General features: G+C 39.6%; 1 protein-coding gene across 2 annotated transcripts in view; it reads left to right on the top strand.

The window, feature by feature from the left end:
* The first annotated feature begins 3,494 nt into the window (after positions 1-3,494).
* Positions 3,495-26,090, top strand: part of STIM2 (stromal interaction molecule 2) — a 70,569-nt gene continuing 47,973 nt past the window's right edge. For both annotated transcript variants that reach the window (XM_036381825.2, XM_036381824.2), the window contains exon 1: positions 3,495-3,764. In XM_036381825.2, coding sequence (XP_036237718.2) covers positions 3,590-3,764 — 175 coding nt within the window. In that variant the 5' untranslated portion in view covers positions 3,495-3,589. The remainder of the gene's footprint in view (positions 3,765-26,090) is intronic.

The following is a 26,090-nucleotide window of genomic DNA, read 5'->3' as shown; positions in this document are numbered from 1 at the left end:
AATGTGCATGTGCCAGTGCCAGACCTTGTTCGGGGAAGGTGTTTGTACTTCGGGCAGACTTGGAAACAAAGCAACTGTAACTTTTGTTCACGCTCTCAGGGTGTCCCACCCTCCGGAGCCCCATGTCCAGCATCCATGGCAGTTACACAGGAGACAAGTGGCACAAACTCTGAGGATCTCCTCATGTCTCGGTTCCTTTTGGCTGGCAACAGTGCAGAGATTTTGGATATGCCTATTTGTAGCCTTTAGCAGCTGATAGTGATCAGTGTCTCCATCCTGTCTCACCTCTCTAAGTCATCAGGATTTCTTCATTGCTCTTTTTCTCCAGAACAAGAGAAAAAGTGTCTTGCAAAACTGCACACAGGTGTGCTGGGTTGGGTAATTTGGATGCCAATAGCATAGTCTGTGGAGAGAACTCTTCTGCTGCTGTGTGCTTCATCCAGCAACCCCATGCCCAGAAATTACCATCCATTCTCCATTCACAACAAATTCCAGCCCTTCTATTACAACTGTCTACATCCCGAGGTAGAGAAAACATTCTAAATAGCAAGCATACCCCAAACCCACACAGCTCTGCTGATGGACGGGCCAGGACACTAGTGATAAAGAACTGTGAAAAGGCTGAGATGCTCAAAGCCCTCTTTTCCCTTGTTCTTTACTAGCAAGGTCAGCCCTTAGGGTTCACAGAGCCCTGTGCCTGGTTTGGCCAGGTTTGGAGAAGGAGACTTCTGCAAATTTAGCAATTACATGTTTGCAAGTCCTAAGGGCTGAACAGGAGCTGCTTGCAAAGGTGCTGAGGAAGGTGAGTAACTTCATTGCGCTGCCTCCTATCACCTTCTAAAGGCTGTGGCAATCACATGGGATTTCCAGTTTTTGGAAAGAAGCAAATGTCACGGTCCATCATCAAAGCAAGGTGCAGGAAACCGCAGAGCAGTCATCCTTACCAAGTATCTCTCTCAGAGGAGATAATGAAGGAAAAGTTTCTGGTAGCCATTTCTGGGATGACAAAGGAGATGAGTCACTTCTGAAAACCAGCACTGTTCCACCAACACAGCTGCCTTCGGTCATGAGAGAGATGGCTCTATGACTGAAGTGATAAGAGCAGCACATACTGATTTCAGCAAGGGCCTTTTGATGTGACATCCACAGCATTTTTGTAGTCCAGTAGGGACTGGGTAAGTAGATGAGGTGGATGGCAGTCTGAACCACTCTACTTAAAAAGTACTGGTGACCAGTCTGAAATGAAACTTGCTGTCTGGTTATGAGTGATGTTCCTCAGGGTTCAGTAAGGGAGTTAGACTAGAGGAACTCTAGAGGTCATACATTTTTCTCTGGTTCTGTGATGAAGCCTTGCAGGGCACTCCTTAGAATTTGGGTCCTCATATTGAAACCACAAATTATTTAGGTTTCTGTGGATTAACGGGTTAGGCTGCAGCCTTTCCTTGATTCTGAGCTCATGCAGCTGATTCAGCATGATATGAACTGGCACTGCATCATGAGGCATTTCCAGCTAAGAAACTTCGCACTGTGAGATCTGCTATGGTGTCCTGACCAGCAGTGACATCCCCTCGACTCCAGAACACAGACATTGCTTGCAAACAATCCATTCCATGCTTAATGACTTTGGGTCTTGTAGTTAAAAGCAGGAGGTGAGAATGAACCAATACTGAAAGAGGACTTTTAGTAAGGATCATTTATTATTTTAGGCCCACATAGTTTTTATTGGAGCGTCCCCATCTCACAGCTATTCTGATGCAGAATAGGCTTTTCTTTACAGTACTTATCCAAACTGGGTCTTTTGACTTCACTAACTCTCAGTTAAAACAGTTCACACTTGCCCAGGAAACTTGCCTCTTCCATGTGCCCTTTATGCATTCCTCTCTTTTTGTAATATAACATTAACTAATTAATTAAATTAACAGCTGGTTTCTTTGTTTCCATTTGGGAAATTTACTCTGCTCCAGCTCCCCTCCCTAAAGTTAAACAACACTGAACAAGCTTTCTTAAGATACAGGCTTTTCATTGTTCTCTTTGCACAAGATCTGGTCAGATACTGTTGGTCTTTAAAAACTGTTGTATTCACCAGCAGACATGCTAACGCTATGCACAGACTTCACAATTCAATCAGAGTTCATTAGCTTTAGACACATTTTCCAAATCTTTATATGCTATAGGATTACTTTTAAGTTTTGGTATTTTTTCCCCATAAAAACATATGTTTCAACTGGGATGGAGTTTGCATGCCAGCTATATTAGTAGAGAAATTGTTTTCTGCTGCATTTAATAGTACTGTAATGATTTCACAGTTAGCTTTCCAGATTTTGCTGACCCGCAGAAGCAGCTTGTACAACTCCATTTCGTGCTCCTGTCTCCTGCAGGGTCTACATAGCAGGCAAAGGCTTTTCTCAAGGCTCTTTCAAGCCCTCTTCTGTTATTTCTTAGGTAATTGCAATAGCTAATAGAAAATGTAATGTTTATATAGCTTTTAGCACCTGTGTTGCATTATTTTCTCACGTACTGTGTATCTAAAATAGTAGATTGAATTTGGTCTTTAAAGGCTGTGTTATTCTCGTTAAATGGCTCTAAATGGAATGCTGTAAAGTACTGCAAGTTTGGACAGGACAAAGCACAGACTTTACTGCCATTCAGTGGCTTGATGGAAACATCATAAGCAAAAGTGGGGTTTTTTGGTAAAGATTTTAAGCACAATGAAATCACGGTTGAATCTTTGTGAAGACTTAGTTTTCCTGGCTTCAGTTGTGTGAGATCAGATTTGAAACTCTTCCTTTTCACGTTTTGTCGATGTTTGTTTTGAGAGCGCTGTAGTACACACCGAACCTGAACTTCAGACAGCTCTCCTCAGGTGTCTGTCCTGCCGGTGCGATAAGGGCAAGTTTAACGAAGTCCAAGGCTTTGCCCTGTAGCTGAAACACCTTATTTTCATTTTCTAAAACATCTTATTTTCACCTTGTGCCCTTCCTGGGTCCGGCCCAGCCGGTCTGGATCGGAGGGGTTCCGGGACACGCCTGGCGGCCCGGGGGACGGCTGCTCCCCGCTCCCCGCTCCCCGCACCCCGACAGGAGTGCCCGGCTCCGGGGATGCAGGCGGCCCGAGCGCGTCCCGGCACCTGCGGCTGCCGCCGGTCCGGTCCGCTCCGGTCCTGTTCTGTTCTGCCCTGCCCGCTGCTGTCCCGTCCGGTCCGGTCCGGTCCGGTCCGGTCCGGTCCGGTCCGGTCCTGTTCTGTTCTGCCCTGCCCGCTGCTGTCCCGTCCGGTCCGGTCCGGTCCGGTCCGGTCCGGTCCGGTCCGGTCCGGTCCGGTCCCGTCCCGTCCCGTCCCGTCCCGTCCGGGCCGCGCTGTCCTGCGGGCAGCGGGACCGGGGCCGCGCGCCGCTGGCCGCCCCCTCCCCGGTGACGTCACCGCGCGGTGACGTGTCGCCCGGCGGCGCGGGGGCCGCCGGAAGCGGCGGGAGGCGGCGCGGAGCGGGTTGGTGCCGCCGGAGCGGCAGCGGCGCAGCGCGGAGCTCCAGCCCTGCGTTCCTTCCGTCCGTCCTTGTGTTCCTGTCTTCGCTCCGCGGCAGCGCCGGTACCGATGAGCGGGCTCCGAGCGCCCGGCGTGCGGCCGGTGCTGACCTGCCTGCTCCTGCTGGGGCTGCTCCTGCCCGCCGCCGCGGGCGCGGGGTGCGAGCTGGAGGCTGCGGACGGCGGCGGCGGCCGGCGGGGAGGACGGGGCGGCGCGGCCGGCTCTGCGGCGGAGCCGGTGACAGGTAACGGCCCCCGCGCGTCCCGCCGGCGGGCGGCTCTCGGCGGACGGGTGGGACGCTGCTCTCCGGGGCGCCTCCGAGCCGCCTCCCGCCGCCGCGGGGCCGGGCGCGGTGCGGCTCTGCAGAGGGCGCCGGGCCGGTCTGCAGGGGGTCCGGCTGCGGCGGCGGCACTGCGGTACTGCCCGGCGCGGCCCTTCCCGGGAAGCAGCCCGCCGCAGGATGTGTGCAGGATCCTGTTGAATAGCGATATTGTTGGGATCCGGAGCCGCCGCTTCCGCGTCGGCTCCTGCGGTGCCGCCCGTGCCGGTGTCCGGGGCGCCGCCGGCCGCGGCCAGAGCGGCCGAGCGCGCCCGCCCCGGCGCCGCACCCGCGGGGCCGCCTCCGGCGGGCACGGCCCGGAGCCGGCAGGGGCGGCTGGCGGGTCCCGCTGTATCGCTGCGCGGCTCCTGCAAGGCAGAGTGTCCATCCCTGCCCCCAGGGGGGTTTAGTTCTCCGGGAAAGGGGAAGGCATTCCAGCCTTGGCTTAATTCTTTAAAGAAAAGTCACATTACCGTACTTAGGGCAATTGGGAATGCCTGCAATTAAAACAGCGCTTCTATCGAAACATTTCAAATAATCTAATTTCGGCAAGCTTTGATGGCTCTGAATTGCTTATACGCATTCAGAATCTGTCTTGTAATGAACAGGAGGAAGCTTTACTGCCTTTAGACAGTTCACTTAGCAAAATGGGGTCGGAAACACTTAGAAGTTTGTCCAGTCTCATAATGTGCTTTTCAAAAAGCTCCGTAATTGAAAGGAAGAACTTGGAAGGTGGACGAAACAAGAAAAACCCATATCCCTTCAGAATCAAAGTAATGTGCGTTTCTCAAAGAAAAACTTCTGATGTTGTTTGGAATAGTATTGACATCCTGAACTGTAGGTGTTGAACTTCAGCTGATGACACATACCTGGGTTTCTTCTCAGCCCAGCACCTTAAGGACATGAATTTTAATTAGAATTAGTGAAACTTCAGCAGTAGTCATGACATAACTCCAAGGTAGAGATGCAAGGCTACGTGATCTAGCGGGGGATCAGTGATATTCCTGCAATGTGAATTGTCCAGTCTGTTGGCTTGCTGGATGAGCTAAGGAAGCTGGAGCATCCGCAGTCTGTGGAGCAGCAGTTGTACCTCCCAAGGGTGTTGTGGAAGTGCTGTATCAGAACAGCTCTCTCTCTGGTTTTTGATTGTGATTGATCTGGTTGTAGGTGGTGGTAAGCAGTTCTTACTATGAATACTGCTGATGCTGTCTACATTTTGTGCTCAGTCAATTTTGATGTGTCAGTCTGTATGGAAAAATCCAAATTTTTAAAATGTTTTATGGACTGTAAAGGTACTGAGATGCCCATCAGCTGTGTTCTCTTTCACTTAGTAGTGACTCTCGTGAAGAAGAAATATAATTATTTGAGAAATCTAACACGCTTTAAGTGGATTAATTGTGTTACATGACAGTATGGTCTGGAAAATACATATGTTTAAAAGCCATTTTATAAACAGTTTTAAATTTTAGGAGGTATCAGCATAGTTTTGTGTTCATCCACTTAATAAATACATGTTTCAATTTGTCATGGAGTTTGCCTAACTAACTCCTAAGTAGTTTAAAGTTACTTTTTGCAAAGCTGGAAGAACTCTTGAATGGTTGGAAAAAAACAGATGACTTTTTCAGGGGGTGATTTTAGTTATATTATCTGTTATTTTCCTAAAAGGTGAGAGTTGGAAATGCACTGCTGAGTTAGGAGAGAATACCAACACTTGTCTGGAGAACAACAGAATAAACTTTTAATTCAGTAATTTTGACTGGTTTGAGAAGTACAATCCAGAAGATAAAAAGCTGATGCACATAAAATGCTGCGCTAGGAAGAGGCTATGGGATGCTTAGATAGAGATGTTTGGGAAACGGAGCTATAGAAAATAATTCAGGACTTCTAGTCACAAATTGGTCTGAATGAGAAACATGCAGCTGGCAAAAGTAGATGCCATCCTTGAATATGTTGATTGAGTTTAAAGTACAGAAGGCTTTTTTTTTTCTTATTTTTTCTTTTTTTTTCTTTTTGACTGCACTTTTGTGTCTAGGTTTGAGTATTAAATCACGTGGCTTGAGAGGTTCAGAACTTACAAATTAATTTTTTTATTTTAATAAGGTATTGGATTGTTTTGATGTGGTGGAAAAAGCTGTGGGGTGGGTATGTAAGAAATGGTTCATGGAAGCACTGCGAGTTTTTTAAAGCTTTTATTCTGTAGTCTTTTTTTTAATTTTCCTGTAGTTGAGGTGTAGGTTAAGAGGAAGTAAATTTTTGTGGGTATGATTTAGATTAAATATAGGCTGGAAAGTTTTTACCTATAACAGCCAAATTGTGTAGATTGTTAAACAGGTTCCCAGTATCAGAGGTTTTTATTGGCTTAGAGAAGAAGCTGGCAAAGATAATCTAGATATTTGACAGAAAAAGGATGTGTGATGAGTTTTAGGACTAGGGGAGAGCTTATGATTCTATTTTTGCCATATTTTATCAGATATTCAGGTATTTACTTAATTGACTATATAGATTATCATTACTGTTGTCTTTCCTGTGTGTATGTGCCTTTTTAACAGTATTTTTAAATGACAGCTGAATATGTAGTGTGACTTGACTGTGCCTGAAGGTATTTAGTCATGATTATGAAAATTGGACCAACAGAGATGTGTCTCCCTTGGAGGGAACACCATGAGGCTGTTTGCTATTCACTCCAGCTCTGCTTGTTCACTACTTAATTTGGTAGAAGGTTTTAAGGAACCTTTTGTTCTAAGCTTGAAGATAGCACTGAGTTTTCACATTTTTATATTCACCCAATTATAAATTGCTTTGTAATTCTGGATTATTTTCATGTTTAAATTTAATCCATGATCATGGATTAGCTCGGCTGCCTTTGGGTGTGACAGAGATCCTCCACCTGTATTTGGCTAATAAATTTCTCTCTAATTATGTCTCACAATATTTGAGACCAGTTTTAACTACAGCACTGCACTGAAGAAATAATAGGCAACACAATGTAACCTTTTTAGTTCTTCAAAGATTTTTCTTTTAATTACATTTCTATTCTGGAATTTAGCCATCATATTAACACTCTGAGCTCTTCAAATTAATCAGGCTTTGGCATTTGAGAAGTGAAGGTTTCTGGAAAATGTATTTTTAGCTGCAGCTCTAGAGTTGGCTTAAGCTGTTCTAGTGTGGGTGGCTGTTTAAGTGGGGCTTTTTTCTCTGGATTGACCCCAGCTGGTCATGCAGGCAATATTGTTACCAGAAGAGAGCTAGTAGGAGCAGGCATGCTTATCCCACTGCTGGAAACCCACCAGGAGGGAAGGAGTTTTATGCTCCCTTTCTGCTCTGTACCACCTGACTGGCCCTGATGTTGTGATGAGCACTGTCTGTGGCTTTGGATTGCAGGAATGTGACAAGAACCACAGGCAACAGGTAAAACTATGAATTTTTATCAGACTGCTTCCTAACTTACTTTAAGCCTAGCACCAGTGCAAAGAAGAGGGAGGACCGTGGTGTCAGGAGAGGGGAGCAAGGATGGTCTGCTTCCTGTGATGGCACCTAGTCTGAACAGAGCTGTTCGTAGAGTTTTATCACTAAGGTGACTGTGAAACTGCATCAGTGACCTTTTTGGGGCTTGAATAATGCATTTGGAATTTGGTGGTTGTGTGAGAGACTTCATTGTATGGTGAGCTAATACAAAGAGGATGGTGAATTTGGGAACATAGTGAAATGCTTTTGCATGACTAGTTTGGCATGCAATTGTCTTAAAAGTTTGAGAGCTATGAGATTTCCATTGCTTTCTTAGTAAACTGCTAGTAGATTTCTCTAGCTACGGAGCATTACAGGTTTGGAGTTTTTCGTTGTTTGTTTTTTTGCAATTTCATTTCTTCTGTTTGTCTCTAGAAAAGCTCCTTGTAATCTGGTTTTACTATTTCTGGTGGGAGGACTAATTTCAACTCCTGTCTCCTCTAAAGGGTGTTGACTTCAAGCTACTATTTACTTTTTGATAGCATCTCAATGCTGTCATTTGTCTTTGAAATAGAATGAGTTTCTCAGTTAAATTAAGTTTTTAATTTCTTAGCATATTTTTTATTTTTAGTGAGGAAGAATAGAAATTCAGGAGAGATGTGTGTTTCGATAGCTCAGTCAGCAGTTGCATTGTCGTAACTATGAGATACAGTTAAAAAAGCTGTGAGTGGCTGGATTTGTAGACAGTTTTGAAACAAATATTAAAAAACAATTAACCAGGAAAAACCCTGGCCTTTATGTAGCTTAATGGCATTGGACTCCCACTCAGAGATAAGACAGCAAGCACTTGTAACTTCCTTTGCTCTTAGCTGAGTTTTTTTGCCTTACAGCCTTCCAGTGTTTTGATTGTAACTCTTTAGTGCTTCTGCCAGTGTGTTCTGCACCTTCTGTTGTCCTGTGAGGATTTTCCTTCACCTCTTCTGAGGATTCATTCCTAATGTTTTAATTTAGCCAGGTTATTTAGCTGTTTTTTGTTTTTTTTCTTGTGTTAGAGTAGTAGTATGTAGCAGACCCTTTCTTAATACCCCCAGTGTTGCTCCCTGAGATGCTGGAGCTCTGTCATCTCTCCATCAGCAGGTTTTTGTGTTGCCCTTTCAGCTATAAGATTTCTGAAGACAGCTCTGCTTTTCTGAGGACCTCCTACCCGATTCTGCAAAGCTGGGCCCACGCAGCTTGGGCATGACTCATTTTCTTCTGCCTAACTCCAGGGATGCTGATCTGTCAGAGCTGCGTTGGGCTGCCATGTGTTTGTCAAAAGGGGACTGTGCCCAGTGACGGGAGCTGTTGATCTTGATAAGATTTCCTATAGTAATACTACAACTATGAAAATCACCTAAAAATACCGGGTTTTTTTAGCATTTGTATGAAGAAAGCAGTTTGATAGCCTTCTAATTGATTTCTAGATAGTGTTCTCTAACTTGGCCGTCTTTACGTCTTTTTCGTGTTTAGTGTTCATTCTCAATCAATATTTAGGAAGAGGAACGCATAGCAAAGAGCTGTGGTGTGGGAAAGCTAAGAAAATTACTAGCATTCTTTTTTATTTTTAAAAAGATTTAATTAGTGCATGGTCAAACACTCTTCAAAAATCAAAAGTTTATTATTTTATGTAAGTGCTGACTAATTTACTGCAGAAATCCTGATATATGAGAAGACTTCATTGGGATTAGTCTGTTACAACCTGTCTGTGAAACTGGCTTTTTGAAATACAGAAACTTGAGATATTTATCTTGACCACATAGGGAATGTGTAAAAAATTAATAACCACAATGTTTGTTGTTCTAAAATAAGCATATACACATTTTTAGAAACCAAGGTAAGTTTCAAGTTTTTACATAAATTAGTGTTATTCTGCCTTTGGTTACTACTAAGTATTGCCAGTTCCTATGGAAACTGCATATCTGAAAGAGGAGGGGTGAATAAAATTATAATGTGTTGTTATAATTTAGAATCAGCACAAACAGAATGTGATGATTGTCAGAAAATTTGCCCTTTTTCACTTGATTTCTCTGAGCAATTCAAACTTAACTGAAGAGAGTTTATTTATACCTTTCCTCCTCCTGCCCCTTTATTCTGGATCTTGCTCATTTTCCTTCAAATCTGAAAAATCCATGGCATTTTTCAAAGACCTGGTAGAGGCAGGCATCTTTAAATCTGTATAATGAGATGTAGAATTTTAACTAAAATTCATCTTGGAAATCGAAGATAATGTGCTTGTCAGTACAATTAAGAATTAAGAGCTCACAGCACTCAGAACTGTTGACTCATTTGTTTCAACATAATTCAAATTAAGAGGTAAGAGCCATTGACCTTTTTGATCTCATTCCTGTAGTGTCTAGCCAAGATTTTTAAGTATATCAGGAGATTTTCTCTCTATGCAGGCAGCGTTATGTTCCTGCAGGTGAATCTTCATGATGCCTAGATGTTGAGATGGGAAGGGAACCATCACTGAGTTACTGCAGCTTGTGTTGCAAACCACAATCAGCACCACAGAAACTTGTGTAAATTGGAATTGTTGTTGAGGCAACAATTGGAATTGTTGTTAGATTGTGTTAAGCTTAACTTCTGCAGTAGCTCAGAATTTATAGGAATGCAAAGATAGCTTTGATCCTTTTCCTCTAGGCAACAGTTTCTGTTTCCTGCCTTTTCTTATGCATCATGAATCATTTAAAAACTGTCAGCAGCCCAGCCCTCTGGTACTGTCTCCAGCTAAAATTTTAATACCTGATTTATTTTTTGTGTGTACTGTGTTTCTGTAGTTAATGTTCATTTGTAAGAAATTGTCAAAAGCTCAGCCTCTAGAACTGAGTAGTTTACTAAAAACAGTAGGTTACCTTAACCTATTTAAAGCTGTGTTTAAAAGCTTTGAATACTCTGTCAAACCTTCTGATAGAGCATTAATTTAAGCAAGGTTGTCTTGAATAAAAATTTGCTTAAGATGTTTTGGTTTTCTAGGCTCTGTGTACTTTCTCCTTAAAAGGGGAAACTTTGTGAAATTGTGGTCTTAGTGCTCCTTCTCACTTTGTAGTTTAGAATAAAGGAAGGGGTTAATTGTATGTAATTATTAAACAAGTGTTACAGAGATAAAGGAACAGTTTTTCTCAGTTCCATCTAGTGGCTCTGTGAACTGAATTACTTAAATTCAGTTTCCTGCAAGTTAAATATGTTATTTAGAAAAGAAATTTTCACAAAAATGTTATTTTATTTTTAATAGTAAATAACTCCTTGTGGCTCCCTTGGATATTTGTGAAAAATATCTCCTGAATGGTGTGGGTTTTTTTTTTTAATTTGTTTTTGGTTTGGTTTGTTTTGTTTGTTTATTATATGTAGCCTTGACAAATGAGTGAATGGCTCAATAAGTGATTATTTTTAAGATATACTCAGTCTTCATACAGAAGTATGTTCAGTGAGCTTTGGTGGGGAAATATAAGCTTTGACTAATAACTTTGGTCAGTCTGAATTTTTTTTTGTCCGAGCCATAGGCTTTACTTGAAATGCATTCCTCCCTCCTGCCCTCACTAGATGCATTAAGTAGATGAGACTTCTGTTTTTGTGCTTAGATCTAAGGCATATAAAAAGAATATTTTCTCTGTAGTAGTCTGGAAATGACAAGCTTGATTAGTTTTTCCTCGTTTTGAAGTGTTACACAGTATTTTCATTTAAAGAACAGCAAACAAGAAGTACTATACTGTTAACAAATAAAAAGCATATGCAAATCAGGTGTTCTGTGATGATTTTTAAGCAAATATGAAAGGTAGTTATCCTGAGTAGCAGACTCCCTTCTAGCACAGTTTTAATTCTAGATTGCTATATATAGAAGGTTGCAAGGTAACTTCTTGCTGTAACATTGTATGTCTATAGGAAAATACTGCTGGCTTGAGTTGTTTTCATTGCTTGAAGTATTAAAATTTGTTTTGAAGTGAAAATGAAATTGCTTTTTTTAGTGCCAAGTACTTTTTACTGTTTTGCTAAATATGAAATTTAGATTGTATAATATCATATAGTTCCAAAATTTATATTGTTAAGCGTCAGGAAGGAAAAATATATTTATATCCTTTCCTACTGGTGGATTTTAGTTGCAAATGAAATGTATAGAGACAGTTCTGTTTTTCCCAGAGTGTATTTTTAGTTTTTATTTGAAAAGCTTAACTTTGCCAGTATTTTTATGGAACCTGTCTGCCTCAGTCTCTTGTTGATACCTGCTTCATGTTCCCTGAATATATTTACTGAAACTATCCTTGCTGTAGAAGGTATTCTAGTTACTTTGGAAGCAGCACACTAATATGTCAGTCTAAAATACAGATAAGAGCCACTGAAAAGGATTCCATTGACTTCAGTGTATGAGTCTGTATTCATTGGGATTGCATTCCAAGACTACATTTAAAGTAAAGAGATGTTTTGGTTTTGGTCCTGTGAAGCTCCACTGCCAATAACTGTTTTTACAGTGGCAGTGTTGCAGGCTGGAGCTCTGCAGCTTTAGGGGATGTTTGCCTTGTGTCTGCTTTACCTTGGCCTTGAAATGGGCTGTTTCTGCAGGAGGGGCTGCTCCTCCTGTGTGCTTGCTGCTTTCTCTCCCTCCCTGCCAATTCTGGGTATTCTGACTGCTCACTTATTGTGTCTGGAGGTGTCTGCCTGGGGGAATTGATTGAGCTGAAAGCTGGGGGTTTTTCATCAGGATCAGGTCTTTGCTTCAGTTCAGTGCACAGCTGCACAACAGCGTCTTGTGAGGAGATGAAAGTGTTGGGGGAAATGATTATTAACCATTTTAGTGGAAGCCTGCACATGCCAAGTAAATAGCGCTTGAGAAAAGTGGGTAGGGGAGACTTAACTTACAAAAAGCAACATTTTACCCAGATGTTGCCAACTCTGAATCTGAAAAGTGTCATTCAAAATTAATAAGGAAGTACTTTGGCTGTCCATAACACTTGGGAAGGCTTTTAGATTGGCAGTAGAGCTGTGATTTTAGTAGGGCTCCTTAAAGAGATTAGTTATTGTAGATAATAACTTTGCTTGCTGAAAAATGGATGGTTTGGAATGAAACTTTTGTTTTGGGAATTAATTTGTTTTGTGCCTATTGAGTTATTGTAAGAGAGTTTGTATCTCAAAATTAAAATTGCTTGCAAGGCATAATTATTTACTTCTATAAAGTGAAACTGATGAAATGAGATTTTATTAATACAGGATAATAAGAACATGTCCCATTCTGATTTGGCTGTAGATGATTGAAAGCTAAAAAACCCCACCTATCAGAACTCTAAATGCATCCAGCTGACTACTTTAAACACTTTTATGAAAGAATCCAAGTAAAACTAGTTTGTTTTGTTTATTAAGTAAACATCCTGAGCAACTATGCATCTGTAATGTGTTATTCTTTTGTCTCTGAAGCACTTGGAAGCTTGTTTTATGTTGCTTCCTGTCTGTTTATAGTATCCCGTGAACAGTAGTCAAGGCTCTATTTTCTCTTGATGTTGACAAGTGGTAAGAGTTCCTTATTCCAGCAGAGTGGGAGCTCTGTGTGCAGCCTGCTCTGTGATCAGGTTTCAGAAATCACTGTTTTCTTACAAAACAGCCATCAACAATCCCAGGTGCTGTGTTGTCCTACTGGAAAGGAAAAGGATGCATCTTCACAGTACTAGATGGTTACAAATGGAGCATCAGAAATGACTGGAAGTTTGGAGTGTAGTGAGGTGATGAACTGGGACTTAATCTAAGCTGCTGTTGCTTGCACATGTCTCTGAAAGTATTTCATGATGCTGTGTGACAGCATCATGGTAGTGTTGACAGGCAAAAGAGGGGTGCAGGGAGAGAAAAGAGGAGGGAGCTTACTTTAATGAGTGCTTTTGTGCTCTTAGAGTTGATTTAACTGATTAAATGGATCTCTGATTAGCTGTTATACTTGAGATTTTTGGGAGTAATTGTGGATTGTTCTTTGGAAAAAGCCTGGGTGTTGGTCAGTAAGAAATACTACGAATTATGAATACTGAGAAATAGAATACTAATAATTGTCTCTTGATATGTAAAACTAGAAAATATACAGAAACACGGAGAATATTCTGCGTTAGAAGGCATCTGGAGGGATCATAGAGTCCCTGCCCCTAAGTAAATGACCCATACTGTGACTAAACCCACATCCTTGGTGTTACTAGAGCCATGCTCTAACCAGCTGAGCTAAGATACTTGAATCAAGCTTGCCAGTGCTTTTATATACATATTTTTGTGTAAGATAAGCTAGTAGGACTCCTTGGTATTAAAAGACCTGCTCTGTGGCCATTCTTCTTCAGAAGCTAAAAGCAGCTGCAGTTTAGGCCTTCAGCATGTCTTCTTCCTCATGCTGAGCAATTTAACTGTTGGGCCCATTTTTTGCTGGAATAATACACTGCAATTAGCTAAGCAAAGGTTGAATGAACACTGGGCTGGAAGCAAGGAAGGCCTGGAAGGTGGAGGGAGGGATGGAAAAGCACTGTGATGGCCAAATGGGTTTCAAGTCTTAGGAGGGAGGTAGCAAGTGTGTGGTGGGCCTTTTTTGGAATAATGAGTATTATAAAGCAGGCAACTAGAAGAAAACAGGTACTTATTTTCATGCTGTGAGACCTGGAGGCATTAATTATAAAATCAGCAGAATGTTTGAAAATAGATAAATCTCTGCCCTGCTTCCCAGTTTCCAGGGTGAAGTGGGAGAACATGTCTGCATGAGCAGGTACAGTTGAGCTAGAAGTCTCATTACAGTGGACTATTTTAAAAAAGAAAAATGTGTTGTTTTGGGGAAAAATTGTTGTTGCTATCACTCTCTGTACTGCATCATTTGCTGCTAGATAGTCCTTGGCAAGATTGAGTTGGGTGGACACCTTGGAGTAAGAGTGGCTATTTCATATGTTTTTGCTAATCTTCTGTGAAATTGCAGGTATGATTGTGTTGTTTGAGACAAAACGATTTGACAGTATAGTTGCCATTTCCATTAGCATTTGATTTTTCTTTTGTGCAAATGTTAAGTGATTGCTCAAGAAGGAAGAATAAGGGTAGAGTACTTAAAGGAGAATGTTATAATGTTGCAGTAAGCTGCATCATAATTTAGGTGGTTAGGTTTTGGGAGGTGTAACTAATTTGGTGTTTTCAGTTTGAGGACTAACTAGCAAAATTTTTGCTGGCATTGACTTACTTTTAAAATTGATTTTATTGAACTGTGTTTCTGCTGTTGATTTGTATTGGTTTTCAATCTCCTAACACTGAAATTTCTTTCCTGGCAGAAGTTAGCAAAATTACAATGACTTTTTTGGTTTTGATTTTCTTACTTAGTTCATACTTAGTTTTCTGTACTCAAAAGGGTGTCAGCAGCACAGTAACATTCTTATAAAAGCCAAAGAACAAGACAGCATTTTCTTGTTGCCCAAATTATTGTTTTTATTATTTAAATATGAATGTAGTAGTTATTGTTCATTTGAATAGATGTTCTTTATGCTTTAGTAGAAATGTCTTAAGAAGTGCTTCCTTAATTCTGATAATTTGTTGTTTGCTACTGTATTTTTAGGGCCTGTGAAGTGTTTGAGAAGACTTTAGGCAGAGAATAAGCATACCAACTGTATATACAGAGTTGTCAGAGTTCAGTAATAGTGCAACTGCTTAAAGACCAGATATTGTGGCTTGCTGTCTGTCTTTGGTCTTTTGCTTTCAGGTCTGACCGTGAGTGGAGATTTTTGGCAGCTGCAGGGTTTTAGGTGATAGTGACGATTTTGCAGGTTGGTCATCTAATTTTTGAAGATAATTCATCCAAATTGGTTCAGAAAATGGGCATTTGCTCTGTAGTTACTACCAGGCCATTCTTATTTGTAGGATACTGAGGGAACATAACTAACTTCTCAGACTTTGTAGCCTCTTGTATTTTTTTTATTCATTCCACCACCTGCCCTGCCCCCAAAGGTTTATAAAGGTTCTTGGAAAGAGAAGAATTGTTTCACTGCTTCTTGTATGATTGTGGATACTTGAAGTGAAACTATCTGGCCTTGTGTTCTGCTCTGGAAACTGACTGTAGAAATGTCTCATGAATGTGTCTAGTTCAGTTTGCCTTCTTCAAAATTTTGTTGGTGTACACAACTAAAATGAAAGTGGAAGTGAAACACTCTGCTAGTTACAGGACTTGTTGCACATAGAAATTAAGGGAAATATGATGTTTAAAGGAGTGAAAATTGTGTTTGCTTTTCTAGGTCTGTGCTGTAGTTAGAATGATCATAAAGGACAAGCTTAATTCTTTTAAGTTAATTGGAAATATGTAGCAAGAGACTTGTAAGAAGCTGGAAAGGAGCTTGTATTTAACTATCAAGACAGACCTTAGCAAGTTTTGCATTCAGAATTTTGAGGAAGACTGACTTAAATATGAAATTCTTTGTTGCCTTTTGCACACAGATGAGAATTGGAAAAATCAGTGGTAAACTGCTATGGAAAACAACATCTTTTTATGTCCTAGGATCAGCTCAGAGGCTGCCATACTGATTGGGTGTTTCAAAGCTCCTTTTGTTTGGCTAGGTAGTGAATTTGACCTCAGCACCTGACCACAGAACAGTTTGTGTTGTGTGGAGCTAAAGCATATAAGGAATTTCCCTAAAGTATTCTGCTTAACCCCAGGCTGTTTGATACCTAATGGAGAGGATAGTTCCTGAGTCTTTTGTTAGTGTTAGTATGTGAGCTGGGTGTAAGTTAAGAGTAGTAAAGGGGGAATTATAATGTTCATGCTGGTGTCAAATACAGATGCCAACAGCAATAATGAAGTTCTTAGTGTATTGCAGTGCTAGGGCAAGGTAAATGCTGTTCTTATAGAGAGTTTTAAGTAGCCTGTAATATTTGCATAAATAATGAGCTGTTGTCTTTGACATGTTCACCTATTTTATGAAGTAGCCTCAACTGATAGTCTAGGATATTTTGAAACTTGCTACTTCTATTTCAGACTGCTGTTAAACAGAAAATACTTTGAAGTACAAGCTGAAGCTAGCTTGTTTGTTAAATTGGCAAAATCCCTTGATTTTAACAGATTGTACTTTTCTGTTAGCAACTGAAATGGTTATGAGGTTTAATTGTAATGAAAGTAACTTCAATATTTCATTCCTAACCTAGAAGATTTTAAAGACAATAGGTATACCTAAATATCTGAATATGGCTTAAATACTTCTATCAGAAATGATATTTTATTTTTGTTATTTTTATATTTGTGTTATCATCCAAAGGGTGGCTTTCGGGCATCCTCCAGTTTCTCTTGGTTGTTGTTCCTTTTAGAGGAAATAGGGAAATAATGATTTGCATTTGGCAGGGCAGGCAGAAAGCTTTGGTTTTGCAATGCTGGGTGAAGCCTTGTGGTGGTTACTGGTGGGGTGCAGGGTGCAGAGCAGAGGAAAGCAGCCAGACCAGTAGCAGCTGCTGCTTCTCACACTGGAAATATCCAGCAGTGAGCCTGCTTCCTTCTTGGCTTTTCTGAATGGCTGTTGCTCATGCCCAAGGTTATTGTTGTTATCCTGGGCTTTGAGAATGCAGCATCATTTGGGAGCTGGTGTTTCGTACCAGGCAAACTTCAAGATGTGGTTGGAAAATCATATTTGCGTGTCATTTGCTATGCAGTTTCCTGCTTCACCTAGTCGCATTATTGTAATTTGTCGTTTAACATCGTGGAGTTCGTAGGGCCCAGAGGTGTTGAAGTGCATACCCACAGTGTTACTGACCAGAAATTTTAGGCGTAGGGTTAATTTCAGGTCTTTTGAGGTGTCAGCATTTGGGCTTCTTCTGTAATAGACTAAAATTGTTTTATTGTGATATAGGAAATGCTGTTTGGGCATATGGACCTTGCCACTAAGTCTGCTCACTGTGTCAGATTTCTGTTGAGTGTGAAGATGACCCTTAGTTCAGAAACAGGGGAAAAATATTGCACACTTGGCTTTATATGAGAACTGTTCTAAAAGCAGTGCTTTATTCTGTTTAAGGGTATATGTTTATATGTAAACTTAAACGTTTTTTGAGTCAGGGATTTTTGCCATATTTCTTTAACGCCTTTAAGTTTTTTGAATGCTACCAAATGAATAATTATTTTGATATTTATGTTTGCAGTGCTTACTAAGTGCACTTAAGTTTTTGTTTCCTCTGTTATTTAGTTTGAAAATGTTGCAGGATAAGGTTTCAGCCAATCAGTAATACTACCTAAGAAGCTATAGTTAATGTTACTCAAAGAAAGGGGAGTGATGTTAACGCCTTCTCCTCATCTTTGATAGCCTTGTTAGCAATAACTTATTACTTTCAGGAGGTTTGAAATTTCCTAGTAGATGCTTTATTTCCCAGAGAAGATCAATGCTTGAATTCACTTCAGCTTTTGAACTGTTTTACAAACTTCATCTGAGTTGCGATGCAATGGAATTTTTTAGGATGTAATGTTTCCTAAAATATTTGGTAAATTGTTTTTAAAATGTCTTATCTGTTGCATGTGTCTTGCCTTGCCTTCTTCACCCCAACATCAAATCCTCTACGTATTTTATATGTCCTGATTGCGTACCTCAAGCATCCATAACAGGCCTTCTCAATTACTTCGGTTTACCATTTATTTTTTGCTCCAAGCTGGAAGAGGAATACTGAAAAGGTGAAGACAGCATTTCTCTAATGCTAAACTTTTGATGCAGGAGTTGTGTAGGTCTTGTAAAATGCTGGGTGCAAGAGTACATAACTGAAAATGCCAGGAAGATTCCAGAAAGAATTTCACTGCTTTAGTAGATCTTTTTATGGGGGAGCATATAAGATGCACAGCTGGTTTTAGAACCTTCAGCCTATGTTCGTAAAGAGTGTCAGAAGTAAGGAGTAGACTGCCATCAGCCAACATGGTTCTCTTAGTAGATAAGACTGAAGCAGAGCTTTGGAAAAAAGGAAGAACAATTCCACCTCTGCATTAATTGCATCAGGGAGCTTAAAGTTACACTTTGTACTTCCCAGCAGAATGTTGTGCTAAATTAGAAATGGTGATATGCTCGCCCACAATCGTTCAGCATCGTGCAGCTGTGATTGGTTTAGTCACAGTGCGGTGCTGGGCTGCCTACTCTGCCTTTGAAGCTACCACAGCCCTGGAGTTGCTCTGAGTGCCTTATTAGTGTTCATTTCTTTTTCCAGTCAGAAGGATGAGAGTTGTGGGCAGTGCCTTTTTTTCTGGTGGCATAGACTTGTCTTTGAAAGATATCAGAGAGACACAGAAAACCCAGAATCTTCAGGAATTTTTGGGAACATAATTTGCAGCTTGTTAGGAGGCTACAGTTGTCCCGTGTTTGAGGATCTTTTAGAAGTTGTTGGGAATATCTGACAGGATTCTCCTGAGTGGCTGCTCACTTTTTTGGACTAATGTTGGAATCTGCAGGAACTCTTGTCTGTTATCTCTGATGAATGCAAGTTGTAATAGATGAACATTTATTCCTAAGTTCTGCACTGTAATTCTGAGCACAGCAAATGTGTTTCATGTAATTAGGGCTTCTAGAAATCTTCCGGGCAGCTCTTTATATGCAAGTCTTTTAATAACTAAATATTTTTAGAAGTAATGATTTTTCTAATATAGAATTACTTACTTTGTAATGTAATTTTAAAATTTTTTGGTTTTGTGTGGGGAAGACTCTGGCTTTGGATGCCTATCTAACATTACCTTCATTTTTGGTCTTTTACTCAGTTGAATGTCCAATGGAACTTGCTAAGCAACGGGTTAAAAAAATTCCAGAAGTAGATTTCTGTGCAGATTTTCCTTTTATATTGTTTATAAAGTAGTTTGGTTCCGATAGAGGATAAATGATGCGAGGGTGAGTACTTGAGAAATTTGTTCTTAATAAATATGATGCACAGCCATTTAGATTAGTTAAGGCTGTATTACTGTCTGAATTTATTTTAACTTTTTGTAATGTCTGCCCAATTATTGAATGCCTGTATCATTGAATATGTGCAAAAAGACTGTTTTATGCAATGTGACAGTGTTAATATCCCTGAACTGGGACCTTGCTTGTGTATAGTGATGCTAGTAAATAATTGAATGTTCCATAGATATGAATATTCCATAATTAAAAGTATCATAGTCAGCTTTCAGCAAAAGTTACGTCAAAGTTTTAACTCTTCCATTCTCTCCATGCTCCTGCTTGCTGCAGTATGTGATGTCCCAGATAGCTGTCCCTGGTGCCCAACCAGATTGTAGAAAGAAGAGAGAGGGTGACTAAGGAGAGAGTGTGCCAGTCGGGCCTAATGAATGTTCAACAGGAGAGAGAGACTGACTGAACACGGGCAGAGCAAATAAGTAAAAGTTGCCAGTGGAGTAAGGGTGGGTTGGGAAAACTCTGTGACAGGAGGGTAGCAAAGATTGTCCATGCTGTTCCATTGTAAAAAAAAATGAGTTACTTTTGCATTTTTTTAGGAAAGAAACCCCTGGCCATTAATGGCATACTATCCTAAAGACATAGAGGTGACAGATTGGTTTTGTGTAGGGTTGAGGGGATGCATACACAGTTCCCAGCAGTAAACAAGTCAGGAAGCTGTGAAATGTTGCTTTGGATTATTCCTTGTCTCCCGTTCTTTTGGTGTATTTGTTCATGTAAGTAAATAATACTTTTTAGCTGTATAAATTTTGTAACTGTAGAAGAAACAATTACAAAGCAAAACAGACATGCTAAATTAAGAAACATCTTTAATTATGTTGTTTATTTTTATAGGAGAAATATGGTGATTTTGAAATTTTCCACTCTGAGGGTGCCTGACAGGTTACATTGTGTATTTTTTATTCCACTCATGGCATATTCTTGCATACTTTTGTTACGTGCCTGGAAGTTCTTAGCTAATTCACTGACAAAGCACCTTTGTGTTTGGAGTAGGTTTACTTTTTAAAAAAACCTGGTTTAGCAGAATTTGTTTTAGTGTACACATGAGAACAGATTGTCCAAAAGTCAGTAGTACTGAAAATATGCCGCAACAAATCCCAAAGGTTTTTCACTTTGTTGTACATGATTTAGCCTTACTTACAATTATTTGTTTTCTTCCAAAGACTTGGATAACAGACAAGGAGAATGCATATTCTTCATATTCTTCTTCTAATCATATTCTTCTCCTAACCCATTTTAAAGAAATTAATTAGTGGAATCAAATTTTGGATGTAACTGTAGATGTTCACAGACTATCAAAATACTGTATTCAGAACAAAGTGGTCTTGGGCACTATTTTTACTGCTTTCATAAAAGAATTAACTTGCATTTCTGCTGAGCATCTATCACTGTCATCTCTTACTCAGAAGCATATTGCTAAAATTTCACTTCCTGATAGGACAGAGAATTCAATTCCTGTGGGATAAACTCTAACTAAAACATTGGGTGTCTGCTTTTGTAAGCAAAAAGCCATGTTTATTATCCATGCTGGTGTAATCTAGAGCCACAGTGGCTCTTTAGGGAGTTGTATTTTTTCCAGAGACTGCTCTGTCAGACAAAAACTGATGCTATTCACAAATAGGATTTTTGGCATGTTATTGTGTGATTTCCCTCCTGCACTGGTCCATGAGTAACTGATTAAAATCTTGTTTAACAGCCTAGTCATTACCTTACAAATTCAGAAAATAAATAGCTTATCTAATATCTTGAAATAACCATCTGCCTGGGGCTTGAGAAGGGTATTGCAAGAAGTCTAGTGCACAGCAATTTAATATAATTCTTCCTAACAAAAAACAATTACTAATTGCCTTGTGTCCTGAACTGTGAAGATATATTCCAGACTGCTTGATTTTTATCTTACCCAATATAAACATGGCTTTATGTTCCATCATGTAGATCTCATTTGGAAGAAACTTGGTGTTTTGGACATGATGATCAATAGAATTCATAATCGTAACTGTGTATTAAGGCATTTATGTAAAGACAGTTTGTATCTAGTTTGTATCTTTTTTTGGCTAGTAGCTTTTCAAAATACTGTCAATTGGAGAATAACTTTATTTTCTGTTGTATGCTTTTGATTTGTTTCCTTTCACTTTGTTATCCTTTGTATGCTTTTGGTTTGTTTTTCTTCACTTTGTTTTCTATCCTGTTCTTTTTTTTGCTTATGAAGACTTCCCCTTTCTTTCTTTGAAATTATGCTGATTCTGTTTAGAGATGAGCAGAGCAGTATGCAGTACTCAAGCAAAGAAGGTTTAATTACCTCTGCTTTTCTCTGTTTAGCAACTTTTAATAGCTGCTTATTAAGCAAACAATTTAATGGAGTTAACACCAATTAGCAATCTTTTTGGTAAGAAGCTCTCAAAAACATTCCAGTATGTTTAATTACCTCAGGTGACTTAGTGTGCCAGTCAGCAATGGTCAGCTGTTCTGCCTCTTCCCCTCCGCATCTCCCTCTGCAGCTCAGACTTGAATTTCTCTGCAGATTGTCATAGATGGTGTTTTCTGCTAACATGTTTTCCTTTACCAACAGCAAAATTCAGTAGGAAGGAAGAAGATTGTTATGCTCAGTGTCATTTCTGCAACTGAACTTGTAGCTCTCCAGCAGGAAAAAAGGAAGTCAGTGTTTGTTTCAGGCATAAAGTGGTTGTAAGCCTCTGAGTACAAAAGAAGTGCTTCATACATTGTGTTCAATATTTCTCTGATGCATTTGTATCCTGTCCCTGAAGATTGTCTTTTGTTTGGTTTTATATGTCTCTTCTGTTGAGTACAACAGCTTATGAAAAGGATTTTGTATGATCTACTGCTGTTGAATTTGTCTGCAGGTAAAATACTAGCTTTAAGAAAGAAAGTCAGTATTTTTCAGACAGAATTGAATGCAGCTGTTTTTCTCCTAGAACATATTTATGCAATATTATATTGATGAGGAAAGAGAAAAGCCAATGTGCTCTGGTAGGCTGAGTTAAGAAGGCCTGTTACAGGGAGGAGTAATTTTCCCATCTTTGGTAAACATGTGATGTTAAATAGCAAACAATTGGAGGACATTGTGTCAGGAATCTGTTGGCTCTGTGTGACCAAGCATTCCTGTGGATCCAAACAAGGCAAAATTTTCCTGATTTCTTCTAAAACATTTCACATATCAAATGATGAATGATATCACATTTTTTGGGGGGTAACTCTTATTAAGAAGAAACATTTTATTTATGTATTATGCATATTTATGCACAAACCTTCTTCGGTAATGTTGCTTAGATTCTAATGAATTACTGTATCTCCAGTTGAATATGTAATTATGGAGGTATTATTTCCTTTAGTTCAACACATTTCTTGTCTCTCTATTGCCCCCTAACAGAAGGGAAAGCATTTTCCTGGCTGTGAACTGAGTGTGCAAAACCACAGGCTGGTGATTATGTTTTTGCAAATCCTGCTTGAGGCATGTGCAAGCTGAGTTAAATATTTGCACCCATACAGAAAAACTCAAAACTGAGTTATGAAATCACCTTTCTGTTATCTTCCTGATTAGTCAATGAGGCACCAAAGGCTGCAGCTTCAGCTTGTGCTGCAGTTTGTTCTCCTGCTTTGTGCTTGTGCAAGCTGGGCAGGGGAGCTCTGGTCGGAGTTGGGACGATGCTCCTGAGAAGAGAGAGGTTTTCGAGTTACTTTGGAGTCTCAGAGGTGGCAGGAAGACACAGTGCAGCAGGCATGGCTGTGTGTTTGACCTGATTTCCTTGTTTCTGCTTGAAGCCTCTCTGGGGTGTGGCTTCTATCAGCCACCTCTTCATGTGGGTGGGTAATTTGCTACACTGCAGAAACAGATTAAGCAGGCTCGTGTACAGTGTGCAGGCAGAGCAGCATGCAGATGGCACTCTTAGGTTTGGATCAAGATAATAGGGATCACTGGACTAATTCTAACTGGCATTTTTTGAAGGATAAATGTACCATGAAACTGTTGCCCAAGTCTGTTTTAAGTTGCCATCTGGCTTATTTTCAACAAGGTAGAAAACTGTTCTCAAAAGCTCCTCCTGCCTTCTGGATTCCTGGGCCACTGCAGGTGTTTTTCATATGTAGGTCAATGGGCCTGTGCTCAGGTATTGTTATATGAACTTGGCATATATTGATGTGGTTTATTATGTAGCAATACATATGGGAATAAAAATAAAATATTGCGAGAACATATAAATCTTCAGATCCCATTAGTATCAAGATGTCTGTGTGAAAAATGGGGCTAAAATCCTACTTGTCTTCATTTTAATTTTCTGTAGTTGCTTGTGTTTTGTTTCCTCAAGTATCTTTTATTTATGAGCTCTTATTTGTGCTCATGTGTGTACTTTTTTTGTGCATATGTAGAAGTATACAATTCTAACAAATGCTGATCTAATTTGAAAAGTGCAAGTGGATGTTAAAGCATATAAAATATCTCCTTTCATGAAAGTCCTTACCCTCTTGCTCTCTTTTTTGGAGCCATTTCAAATAGGTCTGCAGGTAGAAAGCCCTTTAAGGTAAGAAAAGCATGTGCTTGTGTTTATTAAAGGAGATTTTTTTAAAGGTATATGAAGTTGCATATGCTAGAGAGTAGGCAGGAATTAGGAATTAGTTGTTACTTGTTTTTAGAATAAAAGGAATACTAGTTTTTAGAGTAAAAAGCTGTGAAAATTCATGTTATGGAGCTAGTTATTTCATTTGTCACCTCACTGGTCTGCATTTGTGGAATTGCCTATTCTTGTTTGGCCTGAAAGGGCACACATAAATGATGGCAAAAGGAATGATTAATTTACAGGCAATGCTTTAGTAACATCATAGGTTGCATTTTTAGTAAAGTAGATTTTTTTGTCTCTGCATGTATTTGCAAAATTTTATTGCAATTTGAAAAATTGTACCTGAGTCTCAACTTTCTTTTTATTAAAGTTGTGGGGTTTTATGTTTTCACTTGTTTGATGGTTTCTGTAAATTTTTGGTTATCTGCACTTGGAGTAGTATATACTTAATTTTTGCCCCAGTCTAGTGCTCTTGCAGTTGTCTTTGGCTTTTAATAGTCGTGTAATATTTATTTCAATTGCCAAGCTAAAAGAATTTTATTAATCAGGTTTTACTACAACACATAAGCCTTTGTAAGGGACCAGTAAATCATTAACCATGTGGTCTTGTGTCAAACAAGGGAATTTAAAGAACACAAGTGTTTAAGTTTGTTCATTGTAACTTACTTGTTGTACCCCAAATGTAAGTTTGTTTTTGTTTTTCTATTGAAATAATTATACTTCTTGGGGGAAAAAAAAGAAGAGCAAAGAAGCTGTTAGGACAGAGATTAAATTTTTCTGCCATAATTTATATTGTCTCCTGACTTGTATATTCTCAAAACCTGTAGATTTAAAAGCCCAATGAATCTTGCAATTGTTTACACCAGTACATTTAGTAAACTTAAGCAATGTTTGTTGCATTGATTTCTCTGTTTGTTACTTGAGACTGATTGAGTACTGTTACTTAAGTATGTTAATAGTTTTACTCTGCTTGCTAGGTAAGCTACTCCTGGCAAGTGTGAGAGACAAGGTTTTGATTGATTGATTGCATTCAAGCCTACCTTTAGGCAATGCCCCAGCTCTGTGTGCAGTTCCATGGAACAGCTGATGCTGTTCAGAAAAGGTTGGAATTCTTTTGGGCGTTCTGTGCAAATCCTGAATTTGCTTCAGGGTTTGCACCTTCTGTAAGGTGTTGCTTAGGTAGCCACAAACAAATGAAGTGTGAGCTCACTATTTTTCATATTAAGATAGAACTTCTTTGAGTTTAAGAACTGAACTCTATTGGGATGGATTTGGGTTTTTCAGGGTGTTATTGGTTGCATAAATTCCGCATATTAATTTCAATTCATATATGGAATATTTTCTACAGCTTTCAGCCAAAATATGGATAAAGTCAAAGGTTATCTAGGGTTGCAAATAATTTTTGCAATACACTGAATGTTTTTTGTAAGATGCTTTTGTTACACTGCTCTAAAATAGATCAATGAAATTGGTTTACTATATTGTCTCTTTTTCTACTATTTCCATACTCTTCTCTTTCCCTTCCCTCTGCTTTTGACTGCAACTTAGCTAACAGCATCTTGCATCTTGTTTTTGATCATGACTGCAGTTGTAGTGCAGTAACTTATGTAACACATTTTCATTAATTACTTTTTTTGTCTTGTAAAAACATTTTGAAAAAAGCCTGTCTTCTATTCTCCTTCCGCACATGAAAATTCTTCACAAGATGTTTTAAAACTTGCTAAATGCCATAAAGCCATATAAAACTTGTTTGAGTGTATTAATCCCCAGAGAATCTCAGATGTCTCTATAAATCACTGAAAGGAAAGGTGAGGCTTCTTACCAAAACAATGTGGAATTTTACTGGAACTTGAGAAGACTAGCAGTGTCAGAGAGTTTCTTTGCTCTAGCTGTGGGACAAATGTGTAGACTTTTGTAATATATCTCACTTAAAAGTATGGGTTGCCATTTATTTGGGGCTACACATGGCCATGGAGGTAGATTTTTAGTTTTTTGCCTTTATAAGGTTGTGCATACTAAATGTCTCCTTGTGTAAAAAGTAGTTCTTTAAGAACTGCAAGATACAAAGCAATTTCATACAATGTAGTGTAGCTTTACAGAGATTCTCATTCTGGAATGAACATGCCTGTTCTTGTTGAGATGAATTCTTTCTTCTGGATGGTTATTGCCCTGCTTTTAAGCTCTGGGCTTCTACAGGCATACCAATTCTTGGCACCCTGTTCTCTTAGCATGCCTTAAGTTCCACTGAAACTCGTCTCTCTTCATTATATTCAATGTATTGGTTCTAACTGATGTGATGGTAAAAACATACAGATTTT

The sequence above is a fragment of the Molothrus ater genome, chromosome 4 (assembly GCF_012460135.2).
Source record: "Molothrus ater isolate BHLD 08-10-18 breed brown headed cowbird chromosome 4, BPBGC_Mater_1.1, whole genome shotgun sequence".
NCBI classification, from domain to species: Eukaryota; Metazoa; Chordata; class Aves; order Passeriformes; family Icteridae; genus Molothrus; species Molothrus ater.
Note: the sequence above shows the minus strand (reverse complement) of the source record. Positions and strands in the feature narration are given on the sequence as shown.